The sequence below is a fragment of the Cnephaeus nilssonii genome (genome assembly GCF_951640355.1).
Source record: "Cnephaeus nilssonii genome assembly, chromosome: 12".
NCBI classification, from domain to species: domain Eukaryota; kingdom Metazoa; phylum Chordata; class Mammalia; order Chiroptera; family Vespertilionidae; genus Cnephaeus; species Cnephaeus nilssonii.
This window is the reverse complement of record NC_137083.1, coordinates 21,386,057-21,406,652: the sequence shown is the minus strand read 5'-3', so window position 1 is coordinate 21,406,652 and position 20,596 is coordinate 21,386,057. Positions and strand designations below refer to the sequence as shown.

The window sequence follows — 20,596 nt, the reverse complement described above, 5'->3', positions numbered from 1 at the left end:
TCCTGAGTTGAATAATAGTTCTTTATGTTAAGTAGTAAAAATTGGATGCTTGAGAATCCAGGTCATTATATATACTCTGTAATCTTTGCTTGTGACTGCTTGTCCTACTCTTGAAACATGATCAAATTAATTTTTTAAAAAATATTTCTGTTGAGGAACTATAATAATGTAAGGCACTGTACAACAGATGATGAATAGAATACCAAAATGAAGACATGCTCTATGCCTTCTAGAAAATAGAAAGTTGATAGGAAGTTGACTGTCAAGTAAATGTAATGTAAATTAGAAAGTACAGTGTCCATATGAGAGATATAGTTAAATTCCTTAATGGGTAACATGATAGTACTGAAATAGAAGCAAAAAGACATAAGATTGAGGTGAGCCACAGAGACTACTAGTTGACTGTTATCATTGCCCAAAGCCTGGGTATTAGTAAGCTGAAATTTTTAAAGTAACAGCAAGCCAGACACTTGTAAAAGCATTGGAAACTTTAGCATAAAATTTAGTGTAAAAATTCTGAACCTATAGCCATCTTTCTCACAACTTTTTTATGATAGACATTTTGATGGCATCAGCCTCTCACATTACTATCTTGGCAAAATTTTGAAGATGTTAATGGGATTAAATCTTAATAATTTAGCCTTGGCTTGTGTGGCTCAGTTGGCTGGGTGTCCTCCCCTACACCAAAGGGTTGCTGGTTAACCTTTTGCACTCGGATGTCCAGTGTGACTCGACACGGTTAGCATTAGAATAAAGGAATCGAGAAAAAAGCAAGCGAGTGCAAAGGGTTAAATTCCCAGTTAGGGCACAGGCCTGGGTTTTAGGCTTGATCCCCTGTAGGGGGCATGCAAGAGGCAGCCCATCTTTGTTACATGAATGCTAGGATAAATTCAGACAGTAAAACTGGGCTCAACAATTAGAACTATCTTATAGTGGAACATGCTGCTTGTTCTTTGGAATAGTTAAAGCTATATGACTATAAGGGATATTTTTTGAAGGGTTTTCTGCATTGGGAAGAGAAGATTAGATGAAATAAAATTTTTTAATTTTAATTTTAAGGTGTAACCTTGATAGAAATCAAGATTCCTTTGAGCTCAGGATGTTGTGGGTTCTTTTTTACATTTCTAGTCCAATAGCCATCTTTGTTCTCATAGTTACCCAGCAACCTATTTACCCTGGTACCCATTGCTATCACTTAAAATTCTAGTATCTTATATGGATCCTCTGTATAGTCATTTTAATAATGCTTTTGCTACCATCCTTGATTTTTTCATACTCTTGCTAATCCAAACTCATTCCTTTTCCATTCCTGCTTGAGGACACTGAAATGTGTTCCTTTGAGATTTATTTTTTTTATTAGGCATATTTTCTATATCCATCTTTAAGATGAATGTAGAGTTTTATATCACTATGAAGTGTATTAAAATTTGATTCTTAAATTTAAGAACAATTTTTACTGTAGTTGTGATTTTGAAAGATCTGAGCAGTGTGATTTTATTTCACCTTAGTTGTATTTATGATATTTATAAGTAATTATTTATGTAATTATTTGTTTGGTATCTGTGTAGATGCATAGACCTGAAACTCCATGGACAGGAGCTGTCCTGTTTATCACTCTTTATCCATGAACTACCACAGGTTTGGTTCACAGCAGGTACTTAGTATTTCACAAATAAATTCTTCCATCTTCCACCATGGCTACGCGTTTAAAGCGACTGTACTGTGGAAGACTTTTTTTCTAGCCCTTTATTGTTAGGAGGAAATTGGTCCCTTTCTTCTTGTATGTTAATCATATTTCATTGGTAAAACTAGAGAATTACTGTAAAAGGCAGTCTGGGATACTTCCGATTAAGTACCCATTATTTAGACATTTTCTCTGTATTTTTTATTTGGAAGCTTTTCACTTGCTTTTAGGCAAGTAAATTACTTTTGAAGAAAATACAAATTAGCTTACACATGTCCCCTTTGAAGTTACTTTAAAATTGATGTTTGTACTTTTGGGCATATTTTCTAACAACTTTAATGTAACTTGAAAGCTTTCAGGTTTTCTTTTCATTTTCTTTGCATTCTGTGTCATGTGGTAACTTTTCATCTTTTATACAAGTGCCAAAGGACTTATTGGGACCTGTCTTTCCATAGTCTTTTACACACATGCATCATCTTCTGCTCCCTTTGAAGTTGTCAGATCTTTCTTCCTGTCTCATATATTTTGTCTCTTGTTTTGTATGTATCCTTTTTTTGGAAAATAAATACAATAAAAAGTCAAAATACTTTTTAGCAGCTTTGACTGAAACCATATTGTTTTCCAAGACGTACCTTTTCTTATAAATCATTATTTGGAAATAGACTTGAACACTTGGTTAATCTCTTTTCCACCTTACTTAACAGTATAAGTCCATAGCCTGTTCCAAATGGCAGTCTTCACTTGAGAATCAAATATCCTAGAGTCTACTCTTACTACATTTGTTGTTAAATTAGTTTTACAGATACACAGTGGCATCCTTTTTAACAAGGTTAGAGCTTAAGTCCTAAGAATTTGAAAATCTGGAATATGTTTATTATATATTTTTAAATTTAATTTTTACTTAATTATACATACACTTTTTATGGATTCATCCCTATTGAAATGACTAAGGTTACTATGTCTTGTGTCCTTTTCTTAATTTACTTATTATTTTATACTGTTTTAATTAAATTATTATAGTTCTGTGAAGAAAGTTTTATTTGGAGGCTTTACGTATCAGTTATTATTGAGTCTATTGTGAGACTCAAGGTGACTTTTGAGACACTAAACAGATTATATAACCTCTGTCTCTCATTCTTAGAAGAAATCCTGGCAAAATTTTTGTGGTGGAACTGGACCATACTTAACTCACTTTGGCTCACTTGGAAGAGATTCATTGTGGGTGTTACGGAATCTTATTTGGAACCCAAAGGCTTCTACTGTGTTTTTTTGCCTCTTGGAAATCCATCATTTTTCTTTATTTCCAAGAGTATGGAATAAAGAGAATAAAGAATAGCAAAGCTTTAGGATTTTATTTATTTTGAATATACCATTATCTGTGAGAAGGGTTTTACAGGACTACCTATTATATAAAACGTATATTTTAGTTTATATTTTTAGGTTTGTAGTTGTTTTATTTTATAGTGTTAACCCACCTGGTCATGATTTTCTTTTGCTTCTTCCACGTATTTTCCTAACCCTGTTAATATAAATCAAATTAGATAAAAATAAACCCTACAGCCAATGGATAAGAAGGGAAAACACTCACTTTCGGTGCTCACTACTCCATCTGTTGGATGCCAGCAGCCAACAGAGACAGATGGCACGTTGTTCAAACTTGTTTATATATGTAACTAACATTTTTCTATTGCTTATTTCATGAGTTTTATACAATGTGTGATTGTTTTCAATAGATTGTTCTATAATTGGAAAAGATACTTATTTTTTAGAATATATATATAAACTTTATATAGAAGCATTTTGAACAGCTGCCAGATAGCTACTGGCATTTAGTCCTTAGTATAAATCTGAAGATATTTGGCTTTATCTAGGTTTTCAAGGTTTGATTTACTTGTCCTAATTAACATTGAATTTGAAATTTTGCTCAAGAATAAGCATTTATATATAAATTAACATAGTGAGTCATTCCTTATATTTTATCTGGCTACATCATAGTTTATTTATTTATAATATATTTTTATTGATTTCAGAGAGAGGAAGGAAGAGGGAGAGATAGAAACATCAATGATGACAGAGAATCATTGATCTGCTGCCTCCTGCACACCCACACTGGGGATCAAGCCTATAACCTGGGCATGTGCCCTGACTGGGAATCGAACCATGACCTCCTCCTGGTTCATATATCGACGCTCAACCAGTGAGCCATACTGGCCATGCTCATGGCTTAACTATTAATTGTTGTTTGTGTAAATGTTGATTTGTCATAAAAAAAGGTAAATATTTAAGTACAGAGAAAACTGCACATATGAATGTGTAAAACCCATCCTATGATATTAAAGATGAAGATATGGAGGTACTGTCTTCTAGCTTTAAAGTTAGTTTATTTGTCAAATGAATCCTTCTAACCTTGGGAAAATCATCATGCCTCAAACAATTGCAAATTAAAATAACCCCAGTTCTAAAGAATTAATTTAAATTTGTTACGTCTTCTAGTCCAAATGAAATTATTGAAACATTTAATTATTTGTTCCAGATGAATAAGCTACTAAAAATACTTTATTATTTTCTAATACCATTTCATTCTCTTTGTGGATGTTTTTATCACCTCCTGTTTTCAAGTAAATGTACCATACACAGATAAAGAGCCAGGTGATATAAGCAGCTCAGGTTGAATTGTTCTTTAGGCAAATAAAGTTCTTAAAATATAACAAACCAAAAAAAAAAAATAGTAATGTGTCAAGATTTGGAGTGAGTTTCAAACTTTCCATTTGCTTTTAATAGCTTAATAATTGCAAAAGGGACCACAATTTGGAATTGAACCTTCTAGATCATTTGGAACTTCTAGATAATGTGTCTGTATTAAGTTCTAAAGCACATAATTGTTAAACAAAATTCTATTTACACCCCATTGCTTTATTTTGTTTCTAAAATAGTGTCAGCCTCAATGTATATCATAAAATTATCACCTGGTTTTGAATACTTCTATACATCTAAGATGGGGCAAGTTCTTTGATAATTGAAATTTGTTGGATGAGCCAAACATGATTTTGTTTTTATTTCTTTTTACTTTTTTGCATATTTTCTCCCACTTTTTCACTCCCCTTACATTTTCTAATTCATTCAGGGGCACCATGTGTAAAATATGTTCTGTTGTGATCATAGGCAATTATGAGTTGTCATGACTATTTCATTGAAACTAGAAAGAAACCAATAGCTCTCGGCATTTTCTTGGAGGAGTTGGTATTGTCAAGAGTTGTGTTTGGATTAAATCACCTTATATTTTTTTCTTTGTGAATATTAGTGATGTGATAAATGCTGATGAAGCTTGTTATAATTTACTTTGGTAATGGATCATGGTAGTCACTGTACTGTGTAGGATAGCAAATTGGGTAGAATAGAATGTTAATTTGAGATATGAAGGTCTTCTCTTCATTGGGTACAATTCTCTAACTTATTTGTTTCAAAATGTAAGAATTCATTTAGGCATTATGAAGTTACAGCTTAAGTATTCAAGTGAGAGTTAGATATTTCTTTTCTCATGATAATTTTGCTTATCCCTATTTGGGATTAAATTTATTAATTTGGATTTGGCATGCAAGAAAAATCACTGAAATGGGAGTTGAAACACCTGGATTGGAAGTTTAGCTCTGTTAATTATCAGCTGTGTGATCATTAAGTCACTTCCCTGGACTGCTTTTTCAAAGCTCTAAGACAATGTCATTTCATATTCTTACAATAATATTTTTCTGACTAGAAATTGTTTCTGTTGCTTATGGCTAGTTATTTAAAATTACTACAGGAATACAGCAATGATTATTATTTAGTAATAAACGCATTTAATGTAAAATAACTGTTTTAGATACTTATAAATACACTTACTAATTTTTAAAATAGCATTTAATTAAATATATACATATTTATATAAGAAGGAAGTTATAAATATAGAGAAGTGTAACTATGCCATCATTTGTTATGATTATTTATTGGCATTATTGTGCCTTTTGATACTAATTACAGTATGAGTATGAAAAACTTCCAGTTGATGGAGTCATTCCAGATGCTTGAAGATTTAAAGTATGAATTATAAATTGTAAATAATTGTATGTCTTCTAAAGAATTGAAAACATGAACTTGGAGCTTTCACCTATATATTTCAAAAATCATTTCACTGATTAGATGATTCAAAAACAAAATGATTCACTTGCTGTTTCATTACCTAAAAGTTGGGTTGAATGAAGAGAAGAAATATGGCAGTGTGTGAAGGCGTTTTGAGCATTCTGGCATTCTAACATGTTTATAGAACTAAAATGAGTAATTTGAATATTTTCCCTTTGATTTTGGTTATTCTGGTCACCTTAATTGAAATACCTTATATACAAAAATTATGCAAATTAAGAAAATAGCTTATTAGAGAAGGAAACAATAATTTATCCTTTTTAAAAATTGATTTCAAAGAGGGAGGGAGGGAGTTAGGGAGGGAGGGAGAGCGAGAGAGAGAGAGATAGAGACAGAAAGAGAGAGAGAGAGAGAGAGAGAGAGAGAGAGAGAGAGAAACATCAATGATGAGAGAGAATCATTGATCGCTGTCTCCTGCACATCCCACCATGGAGATCCAGCCGGCAACTGGGCATGTGCCCTGACCTGGAATGAAACTGTGACCTCTTGGTTCATAGGTTGATGATCAACCACTGAGCCATGCCAGGGCAATAATTTACCCTTTTGACAATTATTTTATCATTTATATTTTCTAGTATAATCATTTATGAGTTTCAATCCAACCACTTATTATTTTATTCCAACAAATTTACTCAGCCTTTATGTAATACGTATTGTATTAAGTTTAATTTGGTTTAGAAAGATGAGTATTACCTGACCTTACCAGTTTGGAGATGAACTGTGTTAGAGGACAGAAATTGAAGCATAAAGGATAGGCATGTCACAGAAGGGAAAGATGGATATGTAAAGAGATAGGCATAAAGTTTTAGTTAGAAGTTAGATAAGTGTTGTCAATATTAGGGACTCTTTTGCGCTAATATTCTCAAACTTTGATGTGAGTGTGGCTTACTTTGGGATCTTGTTAAAAAGGCAGATTTCACTTCAGTATATAGTGAGAATTAGGACTCTACATTTCTAACAAGTTCATAGGGAAGGCCAGTGCTTATGAGCCATGAATGGTATTTTGAGGAGCAAGGCTCAGTACTCTTCTTTTGGATTAAGAATAGATGTAGGGTCTGCATTTAAAGACTTTTCCTGATACCGTCTTACTTTTTCTTCCTAATTCCTTACATAATATGATTAAAACATACTAATTGGCAGTACAAATGTAAATGAATACATAGTTTATAAATTTACTTATTTTAAATGACTAGTCAAGTATTGGTTATCTAGAGGCAGATTAAATAGTATGCAATGATGCAATGAGCCATGATATTACAATAACAAGGGACTCAGTATCCTCTCTAATAAAATGGTAATATGCAAATTAACCATCACTCCGCTACATAAGCCACGCCTACCAGCCAAGCCACGCCCACCAGCCAATCAGGGCGAGTATGCAAATTAACCCCAATCCAAGATGGCTACAGCCACAGAGAGCAAGGTTTCCCAGGTAACAGAGCAAGCCAAGCTTTCCATAGCCGTTGCAGGCCTAAGCCTCCACTCAAGCTACAAAGTTTCAATTATAGAAGGTAAACAAATTCAAACAAATGGCGGCAGAATGGAGCTTGAGAGAGCAGGCCAGGGTTGCCGGCAGCAACAGGGGAAGCAAAGCTTTCCGCACACCCTGGCCGGGCTCACCCGCTTAAGGCTACAAAGTTTCAATTGTAGAAGGTGAATTAACTGCCATAGAAATGGCTGCCACCCCGGAGGGAGCAGCAGGCTTGGCTCCGCCCCAGGCTACAAAGTTTCAATTGTAGAATGAAAATAAATTCCAGATACCAGGGCCTCTGCTTGGGTTGCCAGGGGGTGTGGCCGGCCTGCAAACCACCACAGGCCCCTCGCTCAGGCCGCCCCACACCCCAAGGGAACCCCCACCCTGATCTGGGACACCCTTCAGGGCAAACCAGCTGGCCCCCACCCGTGCACCAGGCCTCTATCTTATCTAATAAAAGAGTACTATGCAAAGATGGCCACTACAAGATGGCCAGCAGGAGAGGGCAGTTGGGAGGCACCCGGCCTGCAAGGGAGGGCAGTTGAGAGGGACCAGGTTTGCAAGGGAGGGCAGTTGGAGGTGATCAACCCTGCAGGAGAGGGCAGTTAGGGGTGACCAGGCTGGCAGAGGAGGGAAGTTGGGGGCAAACAGGCTGGCAGGGGAGCAGTAAAGCATCAACCAGGCTGGCAGCGGAGTGGTTAGGGGATGATCAGGCTGGCAGGCAGAAGCGGTTAGGGGCAATCAGGAAGGCAGGCAGGCAAGCAGTTGGGAGCCAGCAGTCCTGGATTGTGAGAGGGATGTCCGACTGCCCGTTTAGGTGGGATCGGGCCTAAACGGGCAGTCGGACATCCCTCCAGGAGTCCCAGATTGGAGAGGGTACAGGCTGGGCTGAGGGACAACCCCCTGCCGTGCATGAATTTCGTGCACTGGGCTTCTAGTTATGAATAGAAATGACAGTACTTTAGGAAAACATCAGTGTATTATGTTGAATAGCAATTCTTTTTAGAATTATTTGATAACTAATCTGGGAATGTAATTTGTGGGAGTGGTGCCGCCTTTCTCCTCCATTCTCTGAAGAGCAGTGATCTGCACATGGAATTGTAGGTCCACAGAGGCTGTGTTATGTGGGTGGAGATTTTTAACATATCGGTTGTAAATACTTCTGTAGTTCATACTTTATTACTCTTAAACATTTGGATATTGTCTTTCAAATGGTAAATGTGTTCTGAAATACATAGTAAATGAATTTAAAATAAGTCATTTATATAACATTTTACTTAGTTTTATTCTAACTAGAATTTGGGGACATCTGAGATCTTTTCCTCCCACTTTTAAAAAATTTGATTATTGCCCTAGCCCAGTGGTCGGCAAACTCATTAGTCAACAGAGCTGCAAACCACGATTCGAGAGCCGCATGTGTCTCACGAGCCGCATGTGTCTCGCGAGCCGCATTTTGCCGGTTTGGCTCAGTGAAAAGAGAGTCGGCCTGCAGACTGAAGGGTCCCAGGTTCGATTCCTGCCAAGGGCACATGCCCAGGTTATGGGTTCGATCCCCAGTAGGGGGTGTGCAGGAGGCAGCCAATCAATGATACTGTCATCATTGATGTTTCTGTCTCTCTCTCTCTCTCCCTTCCTCTCTGAAATCAATAAAGAAATATATATTTTTAAAAAATTGATTATGTATATTGCACAAACATGCATGCATACCTACATACATGGGCATACAGTCGATGTAGTATGAGTGTAGGTTTAGCATTTCAGCTGTAGAAGTCGTATAAGTTATGAAAATTTAAATTTTCTGCATAAATCATAATTGTATATGAATTATTTAAAAAATATTCAGACTAATTTTGGATAACTTCCTCTCAGATACCTGTGTTATTTAAAAGTGTTTAATTTTTCATGTTTTTTTTTTCCCTGAGACATAAATAGTACAATAGAGCTATACAGCATTAATTAGAAATACTAATTTTCTAAGTGTTTAACCTAAGCAGTAACATTTAACAGAGAAAAATGTTTTTATCGTTAATTAAACATTAGCTATTTTTGTGGATTTCTTTTTTTTTCTTTAGAGAACCAGAGGACGGAAACGAAGCTTCATTCCTGATGAAGAAAAACATGAGGTTGGAATAAGTTAAGCATTTTTTATACAGTCTAAACTTTAGTTTTTTGCTAAAAATTATTTGTTTTCCTCGTAGCCTGATTTTGTTTTATGTTTTGTATTGTTCTCCTGGGATGGCAGGAAAGAGTTCCTAGAGAGAGAAGACAGAGGCAGTCTGTGTTACAGAAGAAGCCCAAGGCTGAAGATTTACGAACTGAATGTGCAACTTGCAAGGGAACTGGAGACAATGAAAATCTTGTCAGGTAAGTTGGATTCTGAGACTTTGTCTTTAGGGGTTTAAGACTGCATTTTCATCATTTTCTCATCACAGATATAATGGGGGGAAAAGCACAGTGCAGGACCTTTTATAAAACCTTTTATTAAACCTGCCACACATTGGGTATTCTCTGGAGTTAGATGTAATTAGGAGCGATAATCTGAATTTTGAATACAAGAGAAGTTGACAATACTCTGCTTATAGAGGCCACAGAAACACTTTGTTCTAAGATTATTTTATCTCATTAAATTACTAAGTTCTCTTAGCATGTTATAGAACTTAAAGTTTATTAGCAATAATGATAAGGTAGAGATACTTTTTATTGATAAGAGCTCCATCAGTAGTTCTTTACTGTTTATCAAAACAAATGTGTTGAATGCTTCTCTCTTGTGAAATAAAGAAAGGTGAAAAGATGGCCTAGATAGATTTTACTTTGTTTTTTTGTTTTGTTTTGTTGTTTGTTTTGTTTTGGTACCTTTCTTTTTTTTTTTTAGCAGACAATGCTAATCAGGAATCTCAGCTGATATTGCTATTCCTGATGTCCAGACACTTCTAAATTTAGCCATTTGCCTCTTTTTTCTGAGATGAAGAAATTGCTCAAAGCCTTGGGTGAGATGGAGGAGTAGGTGGGTGAACTAAGGAAACCTCATTTAAAAGAGTTATCACCTTTTCAAAGGACAGTGACATAAATAATCTTTTAGTATGTCAAGGGAACCCTTTCTGATTTCTTGCAACATTGTCTATTAAATTACATGAGGGCCCAGAAGTTAAAAGTTTCAAAAGCAGTAAATTGATAAAACAAGAATTAGTACTATTATATGATTTTAAATATTTGCTTCCAAAATGATGTCATTTATTTGTCATTAAAATTATAATTTCTGTTTGTTTCAATTCCTCATAAAAAGGCAAGAAGTTTTGAATTTATGAGTTTTTTATACTGTCATTGAGGAAGATAAAGGGAAAATTAAAATTATAGTGAAAAAATACAAAGTGCTTCAACAAAGTCAAGAAAGTCTGTAACACGTGGCCAGTGTTTCTTGAATGTCATGAGAGCTCTCCTTGAGGTTAAACTCATTTAAATTTAGGGTAAAGTAGTTCTAATGATAGTAGATACCCATGAATAATTCTGACCACAATGCAGTTTTCTAATTTATTAAAAAAAAAATCCAAGCAAAGCATAACATAATGGAGTGTATGAAACAATAAAACAAAACAAAAAAAATGAATAAACAAAAGGGGGAAAAAAAAACCATAAAAACAATCTTATATAGTGGACAAAATTCACTATAGGGGAAATTTCTTTGGGGTTGAGGATGGCATTGTTGTGCATGATCAATTTGAAACAATCATTTAAAACATAGAGAGCTGGTTATCTCCTTTTTAATTGAACCTATAGGAATATCTATTCTCATACTTATTTATTAACTAGTAGGTTCAGGCCTTTTTACTATAAGACCTATATATTTTTACCAGCTTTTTATTTATTTATTTGATCATTTATTTAAAAAAAATAATCCAGGAAATAAATACAACTTTTATTTAAAAAAAAATAATCCAGGAAATAAATACAACTTTTATTTAAAAAACTACAACAAGAGCTCTTTAATACATATTTTAGTTGTATTAAAAAAATAGGTACCATTTTTCTTTTATTCTTGATATTTTTGAATAATATTAGTTTTTCATCTCACTTATTTAGTTTCTGTTATAAAGTTTTCATTCCTAATTGCATTATTATAGCATGCCAGTGTCTGGGATTCTGTGAAAGACTTCTTAGAAGGTAAAGATATTTTTGTTACTATAGAAATGAAGGGTATACAAGCCTTCTTCCATGGTTTTACCTTGTTAAGAAGATAACATCACAGATTTTCTTCAAAGGATTTAAAGATATAATGAAGAGGATTTAAAAAGTTTTATAAATATTATATATTAATGTATTTGATAACAAAATAAACTGTATATAAAGAAATGCCATAAAATGTTTTATGGTTATAATGTGGTTGCTCCATAAAATGAAAATAAAAAAATACACATTGAGTTTAATCACTATTGCTCTTGAGTTCAAGAAGAATTACAATTCATGTAGCATTTAATATGTTTAAAAAGGTAATCTTATAAGCTAATATCTGCCATTTCCCTTAACATCTCTTTTGTTTTATAACTGGCACCATCATTGTTTACAGATTTTCTAAAAAGTCCACACATTTATGATTAAGTTTCATCTTAATATTATGTACACATGAAATTTTTTTGTAACATTAATTTTAAGACTTTATTTTCTCTAAGGATATATTTCAGTGCATGGTTAGGATTACATTATACTTATTATATGTATGTCTATTAGGTTCTCATAAAATTAAACTTCTTGGGTCATAATTTAATTAATAATCTCCTATAATACACAACATTTATTTCTCAAGTTTCTTTGAACAAGCAAATATGATTCACTAGAACCTGCTGTTTAGCAGCTATGATTTTGAAACCACACTTCTCTATGTAATTCAGGCTATATAAAAATTCCTTCTTAATTATTTTCCTTGCTTTTTTAGTTCTTTGTATATATGTATATGTCAATTTACATGTATAATTTTTTACTATTACTGGGAAATTGCATTTAGTTCATCAGTCAGTTGTAATAGTAGGTTCCAACTGTTATTTTTTGTTTTGCCTCTTTAGCTTTCCTTAGGTCTTCTTATGGCAAGTAATTTAGCAATTTCTGTGTTTCAGTTTTTCCCTTTATTGTACATGGTAAAAATCACATTCTGCTCCATTAGGGACTGTTAATAATTGCTGAGTGATAGTAAATTCTTTCCATATAAAATGGTGCAGCAGTGGTATAATTTAGTAATACAAAGGATACACATATACTTGGATTTTGATATAAAGGTTCCATTTGGTAAATATGTTCCAGTAATAATAAATGCTTAATTTTATTACCTTTCAGAGAATGTGCATGTTCTGTTTTTGTATATAATTCTAGAATATGTGGGACAAAAAAATTGAATTTGTTAAAACTCGTTCTTCTGAAGTGATTAGATTGAACTATTTCCATTAGACATGAGAAATGTAAAAATTGTCTAAGTCTGAAAGAGAAGATGGTTTTACACCATCTTATGGACTTCTTGAAAATAGTGTTTCCTTTTTTTGCCATTTACTTTTTAAATTTAGTTAAAAATTACCTGGGAAGTTTCCAATTAAAATATGTATTTCTTTATGTTACTTAGTATTTATCTCTTTGTGATGGATGTTCTTTATTGGAGCTAGTTATGGGCCCACTTAGTGTCTGTCATCTTATTTGTTTTTATTTGCACAGTTCCTAGCACATTTACTAGGTGTACCGGTTAATAATGCGGATTGCCTGTTAACTGGTTAATAATGCGGATTACCCATTAACCGGTTAAAAATGCGGATCACTTATTAACCGGTTAAAAATGCAGATTAATTATTAACCAGTTAATAGTGCGGATTAACTATTAACTGGTTAATAGTGCAGATTAACTATTAACTGGTTAATAGTGCAGATTAACTATTAACTGGTTAATAGTGCAGATTAACTATTAACCGGTTAAAAATGCCACAGCTCCATTAGGTTTATTACTATTTCTGTCCAGGTTGAGTTTAATTTGTCTTTTTTCTCAAGTAAAGTTAGGGACCTTTGGGCTGTGATAATGGAAAACCTAACTAAAAGTGTTTGAAATAACCTACGATTTATTATCTCACATAACAAGAAGTCAGATCGGTTAGCACTGCAATCATGTTCTCAAGGACTTGTTTTCTTTCCATTTTTCTACTCTGATCACTAGTGCCTGATAAATTTAGTGTATGTCTCCTCAAAATCTCAATATCTCAATCTCTCTCTCTCTCTCTCTCTCTCTCTCTCTCTCTCAACCAGGGAGAGGATAGGGGCAGGCCTACAAACCACTTAGGTCTCCAGGTACCTAAATAGCTTTGCAAGTTTTGTTTTGTTAGCAAAAAAAAGAGTCAATTGCCTTTGAGTGGGCAGTAATGGCAGTTGAATAGACAATCAATTTTTAGCTCTAGCCTTGATTTGCATTTCAGTCTTGTTCAAAAAACATATACTAAATAAATGCTTGATAATGCATGATTGCTCCACATAAAGTAGTGAGTGATTATTCTTTGGTGAATTAATCCAAAAATTTTAATATAATTTATTCCTAGAATAAATTGGTCACTAAATATAAGTATTTGATGAAGATGTTTAAAAAGTTTAATGAAGGAGAATTCCTTTTGTGTGACTAAAGAATGTGGATATTTTTTTCTGGATATTAGGTAAGGAAATACACAGATTTGAGATGAGTTAGTTAATTCTTCATTGTAAAATAGAAATGAAGTGATTCCTCTCCTTGAACATATTTGATGTTTAAAAGATAGATTTTAAAGATAGTGAGCCTTTTTTCTCTATAAATCTTTATCAGACTATCACACTAGGAATAAGACCAACGTTTCAGAACTCAAATTTTATCTTAGCTATGTAAACTCATTGCAACACATTTTCTTAATGGGAGATGTGGGAGAGAAAAATGTTTCCTACAACTAAGAACCTAGTGTCTTTAATATTATTTTATATTGTGGCCAGTACTCAGAGGAGGGGAAATGATCTATGGTGCTATATCACTTTTATAGCTAAATCCAAACTATTAAATGCCTGTTATATTATCCTCCTTATTTGAGTATATGGCAAATTATATAGGTATTGAACCATTTTAGTTACAAGATTAGATGTCTGTTTAGTCTCTTAACAAAGCTATTACCATTTTTATTTATTTCACATTTTAAACATGAGTACTTTACTTAAAACCAAATTTGATTGTATCACCAGTTAATAGGAGTACCAGCAACAATTCATATTTATTGTATTTTTATTTCAAATGTTAGTCTCTTTGATTATTCGGATTTTTTATTTTTAATTACCTCTTTTGTCCATAGTTTGTATAGAGGTTTCTAGATTGCCTGGATCATAGTTGAAGGGGTGTTTTTCTCCCAGAAATTTGATTAGATTAAGAGAATGAAGCTAAGATCAGTTGTAACTTTAGTTACTGTATTCATAGAACATCAGATCACTTAAAATGGTTTGTTACTTTAAAAAAAACACCTAGTTTTATCTCTATTAAGATAAATTAAGACTCATTTGATGTATTCCTTCAAATAGAATTTTATATTTATATACTTGCTACTTTATTGTTTCTTGTGCAGTTTATCACATAATCATTATTAATAAAATTTGCATATCATATGCTTGTGAAGTGATGGTGCAAATATATATTATTTGGATACATAAAAGTTAAAACTTATAAAGAATTATAAGTTTTAAAATGATTTGTGTTTTGTAATAAATTTCAAATGTATTAAAACCAGACATTTTCTGCATAAAGACATTTCTGGATAAACTTCTGTTTCTATTCTTTACTCTATGAGCAATTTCAAGGATAGGTTTCAGGGTTTTGTCTTGCTTAGTTTATTCTTGTATTCCTGAGTCAGTGATTGTATAGTGCAATTACTGTATTCTAAAGGATTGTTTCTAAAGCTTGGATTTCTAATATTTCTTATGTGTAAAGTACCCCTCATGTCACCCTGTGACAGCCTGTATAATACACCTCTTTCTTCAAGTTTGGCTACTATTATATACTAGAGGCCTGGTGCACAAAATTTGTGCACGGGGGTGGGGGGGAATTGTCCCTCAGCCCAGCCTGCACCCTCTCCAATCTGGGACCATTTGAAGGATGTCTGACCGCCCATTTAGGCCCGATCCGGGATTGGGCCTAGATGGGCGGTTGGACATCCCTCTCACAATCCAGGACTGCTGGCTCCCAACTGCTCGCCTACCTCTGCCTAATTGCCCCTAACCGCTTCTGCCTGCCAGCCGGATCACCCCCTAACAACTCCCCTGCCAGCCTGATGGATGCCTAACTGCTCCCTGGCCGGCCCGATTGCCCCTAACTGCCCTCCCCTATCGGCCTGGTTACCCCTAACTGCCCTCCCCTGCTGGCCTGGTCACCCCAAACTGCCCTCCCTGCTGGCCTGATCACCCACAACTGCCTTTCCCTGCAGGCCTGGTCCCCCGCAACTGCCCTCCCCTGCTGGTCTGGTCTCCCCCAACTGCCCTCCCCTGAAGTCCTGATCCCCTCCAATTGTCCTCCTCTGCAGGCCTGGTCCCCCCAACTGCCCTCCCCTGCAGGCCTGGTCTCCCCCAACTGCCCTCCTCTGCTGGCCCGGTCACTCCTAACTGCCCTCCCTGCTTGCCTGATCGCCCACAACTGCCCTCTCCTGCAGTCCTGGTCTCCCCCAACTGCCCTAACCTGCAGGCCTGGGTACCCCCAACTGTCCTCAACTGCAGGCCTGGTCCCCCCCAACTGCCCTCTCCTACAGGCCTGTTCCCCCCCCCCCCCAACTACCTTCCCCTGCAGTTCTGGTGCCCCCTAACTGGTCTCCCCCAACTGCCCTTCTCTGCTGGCCCGGTCACCCCTAACTGCCGTCCCTGCTTGCCTGATCGTCCAAAACTGCCCTCTCCTGCAGGCCTGGTCCCCTCCAACTGCCCTAATCTGCAGGCCTGGGTCCCTCCCAACTGTCCTCCACTGCAGGCCTGGTTCCCCCCAACTGTCCTCCACTGCAGGCCTGGTTCCCCCCAACTGTCCTCCACTGCAGGCCTGGTCCCCCCCAACTGCCCTCCCCTGCAGGCCTGGTCACCTCTAACTGCCCACAACTGCCTCCCCTGCAGGCCATCTTGTGGCAGCCATCTTATGTCCACATGGGGGCAGCCATCTTTGACCACATGGGAGCAGCCATCTTGTGTCTTGGAGTGATGGTCAATTTGCATATTACTCTTTTATTAGATAGGTTGGTGTATGTCTAACCTTGCTTTTCTCTTTTGAAAGTATAACCACCTTATCCTTGTATAGCTCTATGTTGTTCAACTCACTGAACAAAGAGCCCCATCCTGGTGGTTAGTGACTCACACACTTTATAGGAAGGTGCATTAAGGAATCACTGGGAGGATATTAAATCTTCCTAATTTTTATGTTAGATTTAATTTTGTAAAAAGGCAGAGATGAAGTAGCATATCAGATGTTTCAGAAGACCCAAGGACTTCCTATCTCTCTTAGTCTTTATAATTTTAACTTCTATATTGAGATATGTGATTCATCTGAAATTAATTTTTGTTTATGGGCTCAGGTAGAGTTAAGGAAGCTTTGTTTATTATCCCATGTGGCTTTCCAGTTTTCTAGCACCCTTTGAGGAAAATACTTGTCTTCCCCCAATAAGTTGCTTTGGTGCCATTGCTTAAAAATAAATTGATTTTTTAAATGTGGGTCTATTTCTAGACTTTGTATTCTATTCCATTAAACTATGTATCAATTACCTTGATTGTTGGTGGCTAGAGTAAGCTCTTTTGTTATACCAGATCATTTGTATTTCCATATTAGTGTCAAAAACAGCTTGTCTATTTTCATTATAAAAGAAAGTATGACACCAGAAGAAAAAAAAAGCACAGGCAGCAACAACAAAAATAGATAAATCGGAATCATTTTTGTGTAGCAAAGGACACAACAAAGTGAAAAGGTAACCCACAAAATAGGATAAAATATTTGCAAATCATATATCTGATAAAGGATTATCAAGAGTATATAAAGGGATTATTAAGAGTATATAAAGAACTAAAACTCAACATCAACAACAAAAAAACCTGATTAAAAATTAGCAAAGGACTTGAATAGACATTTCTCCAAAGAAGATATGAAATAACCAATAACACATGAAAAGATGTTCAACATCAATGATCATTAAGGAAATTCAATGAGGAACCACCTCAAACCATTAGAATGGTTATTAGAACACAAAAATGAAAATAAACAAGGAAACCCAGAAAATAACAAGTGTTGGTGAGGATGCAGACAAATTGGAACCTTTTTGCACTGTGGTGGGAATGTAAAATGTTGCATCCACTATGGAAAACAGTATGGCAGGTCCTCAAAAAATTAAAAATAGAATTGCCATATGATCTAGCACTTCCACTTTTGGGTACATACTCAAAAGAATTGAAAGCAGAGACTCAAAGAGATATTGTATATCCTTGTTCATAGCAGCATTATTAGCAGTAGCCAAAAGGTGGAAGCATCCCATCGTCCATTGGTGGATGAATAGATAAACAAAATGTGATAAGTACATACAATGAAATACTGTCTAGCCCTAAAAAGGAAGGCAATTCTGATACATGCTATGACATGGAAGAACCTTGAAGACCTTACGTTGAGTGAAATAAGCCAGTCATAAAAGAACAATTATTGTATGATTCCCTTTGATATGAGGGAATTGGAATAGTCAAATTCATAGAGACAAAGAGTGGTGGTTGCCAAGGACAGGGTGACTGAGTAGTTCATGTTTAATGGGTACAGAGTTTCAGGTGGAGAAAATGCAAAAGTTTTAGAGATGGATGGAGGTGATGGTTACACAACTGTGAATTTACTTAATGCCTGTGAACTGTCCACTTAATGGTTAAAGTGGTAAATTTTATGTTATATGTATCTAACCACAATTTTGAAAAAGGCCTACTTGGGTTATGGTTAGCTTTGTTTTGAATACATGGGTGAATTTGGAGAGCACTAACATCTTAACAATTTTGCCTTCTAATCAACGAAACTGGTATATTTCTACGTTTATTCATATATTCAGATATCCTTTTCTTTTCCTCATCAGTGTTTTTGTAATTTTCACTGTAGAAATCTTCAAGTCTATTATTAAATGTATTCCAAAGTATTTAACATTTTTTGATGCTGTAGTATAGGAAAACTTTAAATACATTTTTTTAAAATCATCACTCGAGGATATTTTTTCATTGATTTTTAGACAGAGTGGAAGAGAGAGAGAAAGACAGAAATATCGATGTGAGAGAAACACATCGATTGGTTGTCTCCTGCATGAGCCCCTACCAGAGCCTGGGCCTGGGAGGAGCCTGAAATTGAGGTACGTGCCCTTGACCAGAATCGAACCAGGGACCCTTCGGTCCTCAGGCTGAGGCTCTATCCACTGAGCCAAATTGGCTAGGGCTAAATATAAATTTTAACTGCTTATGCAAGTGTTGAGAACTGCCAGGTGTTGAGGGGTCACTTAGGATCACAAACCAAATTGAAAGTTACAGTTAAAATTACTTATTACAGAATCATAAGCAAGAGGCCAAATAGGAATGGTTGCTAGCTCCCCAAATGTTCCATTTCCCCCACTAAATAGAACTTGGTAAGGTCAAATGGATCACTGCAGACATTGGGTGAGGTATGGGGCATTAATGTCTCTGCTGACAGAGCCCTGAACAAAAGAATCTTGCTGGAGGTGGGGGAAGGAGAAGGGAAGGGTAACGAGGTAGAACTGAGTCAGTGGATAAAAATGTCTTTAAGACCGCTCCCTCAACAAGGGGGTCTTGGGGAAGGTGCAGGAGTAGTGTTTTAGTCTAGCTCTTCCTTCCCCCACAAAAGGAGGCCTTACAATCCTGGAATAAATCCCTCCTGATCATGAGGTATGGACTCTTTTATATATTTTTGGAATTTATTCGCTCATATTTTGATAAGGGCTTTGTGTTTCTATTCATAAAAGTCTTGCTTTGTTAATTGCTTTTCTTGTAAAGTCTTTATCCAGTTTTGTCATCATGTTTTACTGGGCTTCTAAAAGGCCTTAGAAAGTGTTCCTCTCTCCTCTTTTTTTTTTTTTCTTTCTTAAAGCATTTGTTTAAGATTGATATTATTTCTTCATTGTTGTTGAATTCCCCAATGAAAACATGTGGACCAGAGTTTTCTTTGTTAAGTACATTTAACTTTAGTATACATTTCTGAGAGTTAAACCTCAGAAATACATAAACTCAGAATTACATAACCTTAAGATGATCTTGTTCAGTATTAAAGTGTGTGTGTTTTAGTTAACTGATATTTGATAGAATGCTTTCACTTTTGTATTTTATGATTAAGGATAGAGAAGAGAAGCTATCAAATTTTTTTTCTCCTTATTTTACTTTATTCATTCTCATTTTTCTCCTTATTTTACTGTATTCATTCATTTTCTCCAGTTGGTATGTGTCATTAGTGTAACTAATTTCCCACTGAATATTGTTGTTGTATATGGAGAGGTTGTTGATTAGGAAAACCATAATGATAATTTTCTTGCTTGTTAAGGGACAATCTTCCTCTCCTCTCTCTTTCTCTTTTTCTCTCTCTCTCTCTTTTTCTTTCTCTATCTCTCTCTCTCTGGCAGTAATAGTACATTTAATATTTATCTTAATAGGCTCAAAAAGTAAGCCTCCCTTGAAAACTTAAGTACCTAACTAGGAAAATGATGGGGAGGGCATAGGACTGAAATTGAAAGGCTGGAATTTTAAACAAGAGGCTGTATCACCATGAGGTATGTAGGTAACTTTTCTGGGAACCAGTTATTTCATTCATAACACAAGTAATGTATTAAGTTGATTTGAAGATCCTATGATTTTAATTTTCATATTCTATGACTTTATAATACTACTAGAGACCTGGTGCATGGATTCGTGCACCAGTGGGGTCCCTCGGCCTGGCTCCGACATCCCCCGAGGGGTCCCAGATTGCAAGAAGGCACAGGCCAGGCAGGGGGACCCCACTGGTGCATGAATACATGCACTGGGCCTCTAGTATGCATGTAAGATCTTTGGTTAATCTCTTCCTGCACTTCCCCTCCCCCCTTCCCTCTGAGATTCATTAGTCTGTTCCATGTGTCCATGCCTGTGGTTTCCACTCTTGAGTTGAGTGTCTGCCCTCTGGTGGTCAGTGCATGCCATAGCTACCAGCCAGTCAGCTGGTCGCTTAGGCTTTTATATATATAGACTAGAGGCCCAGTGCACGAAATTCGTGCATT

General features: G+C 35.7%; 1 protein-coding gene across 6 annotated transcripts in view; it reads left to right on the top strand.

Moving 5' to 3' along the window:
- The window catches only part of PHF14 (PHD finger protein 14), a 158,425-nt gene that overhangs the window by 59,221 nt on the left and 78,608 nt on the right, over nt 1-20,596 (top strand). For 5 of the 6 annotated variants that reach the window (XM_079786511.1, XM_079786514.1, XM_079786509.1 and 2 more), the window contains 2 exons: nt 9,407-9,457; nt 9,577-9,698. In XM_079786511.1, coding sequence (XP_079642637.1) covers nt 9,407-9,457; nt 9,577-9,698 — 173 coding nt within the window. Of the gene's footprint in view, nt 1-9,406; nt 9,458-9,576; nt 9,699-11,452; nt 11,493-20,596 lie in introns of those variants that run through there. The other variant, XM_079786513.1, reaches the window with a different exon arrangement.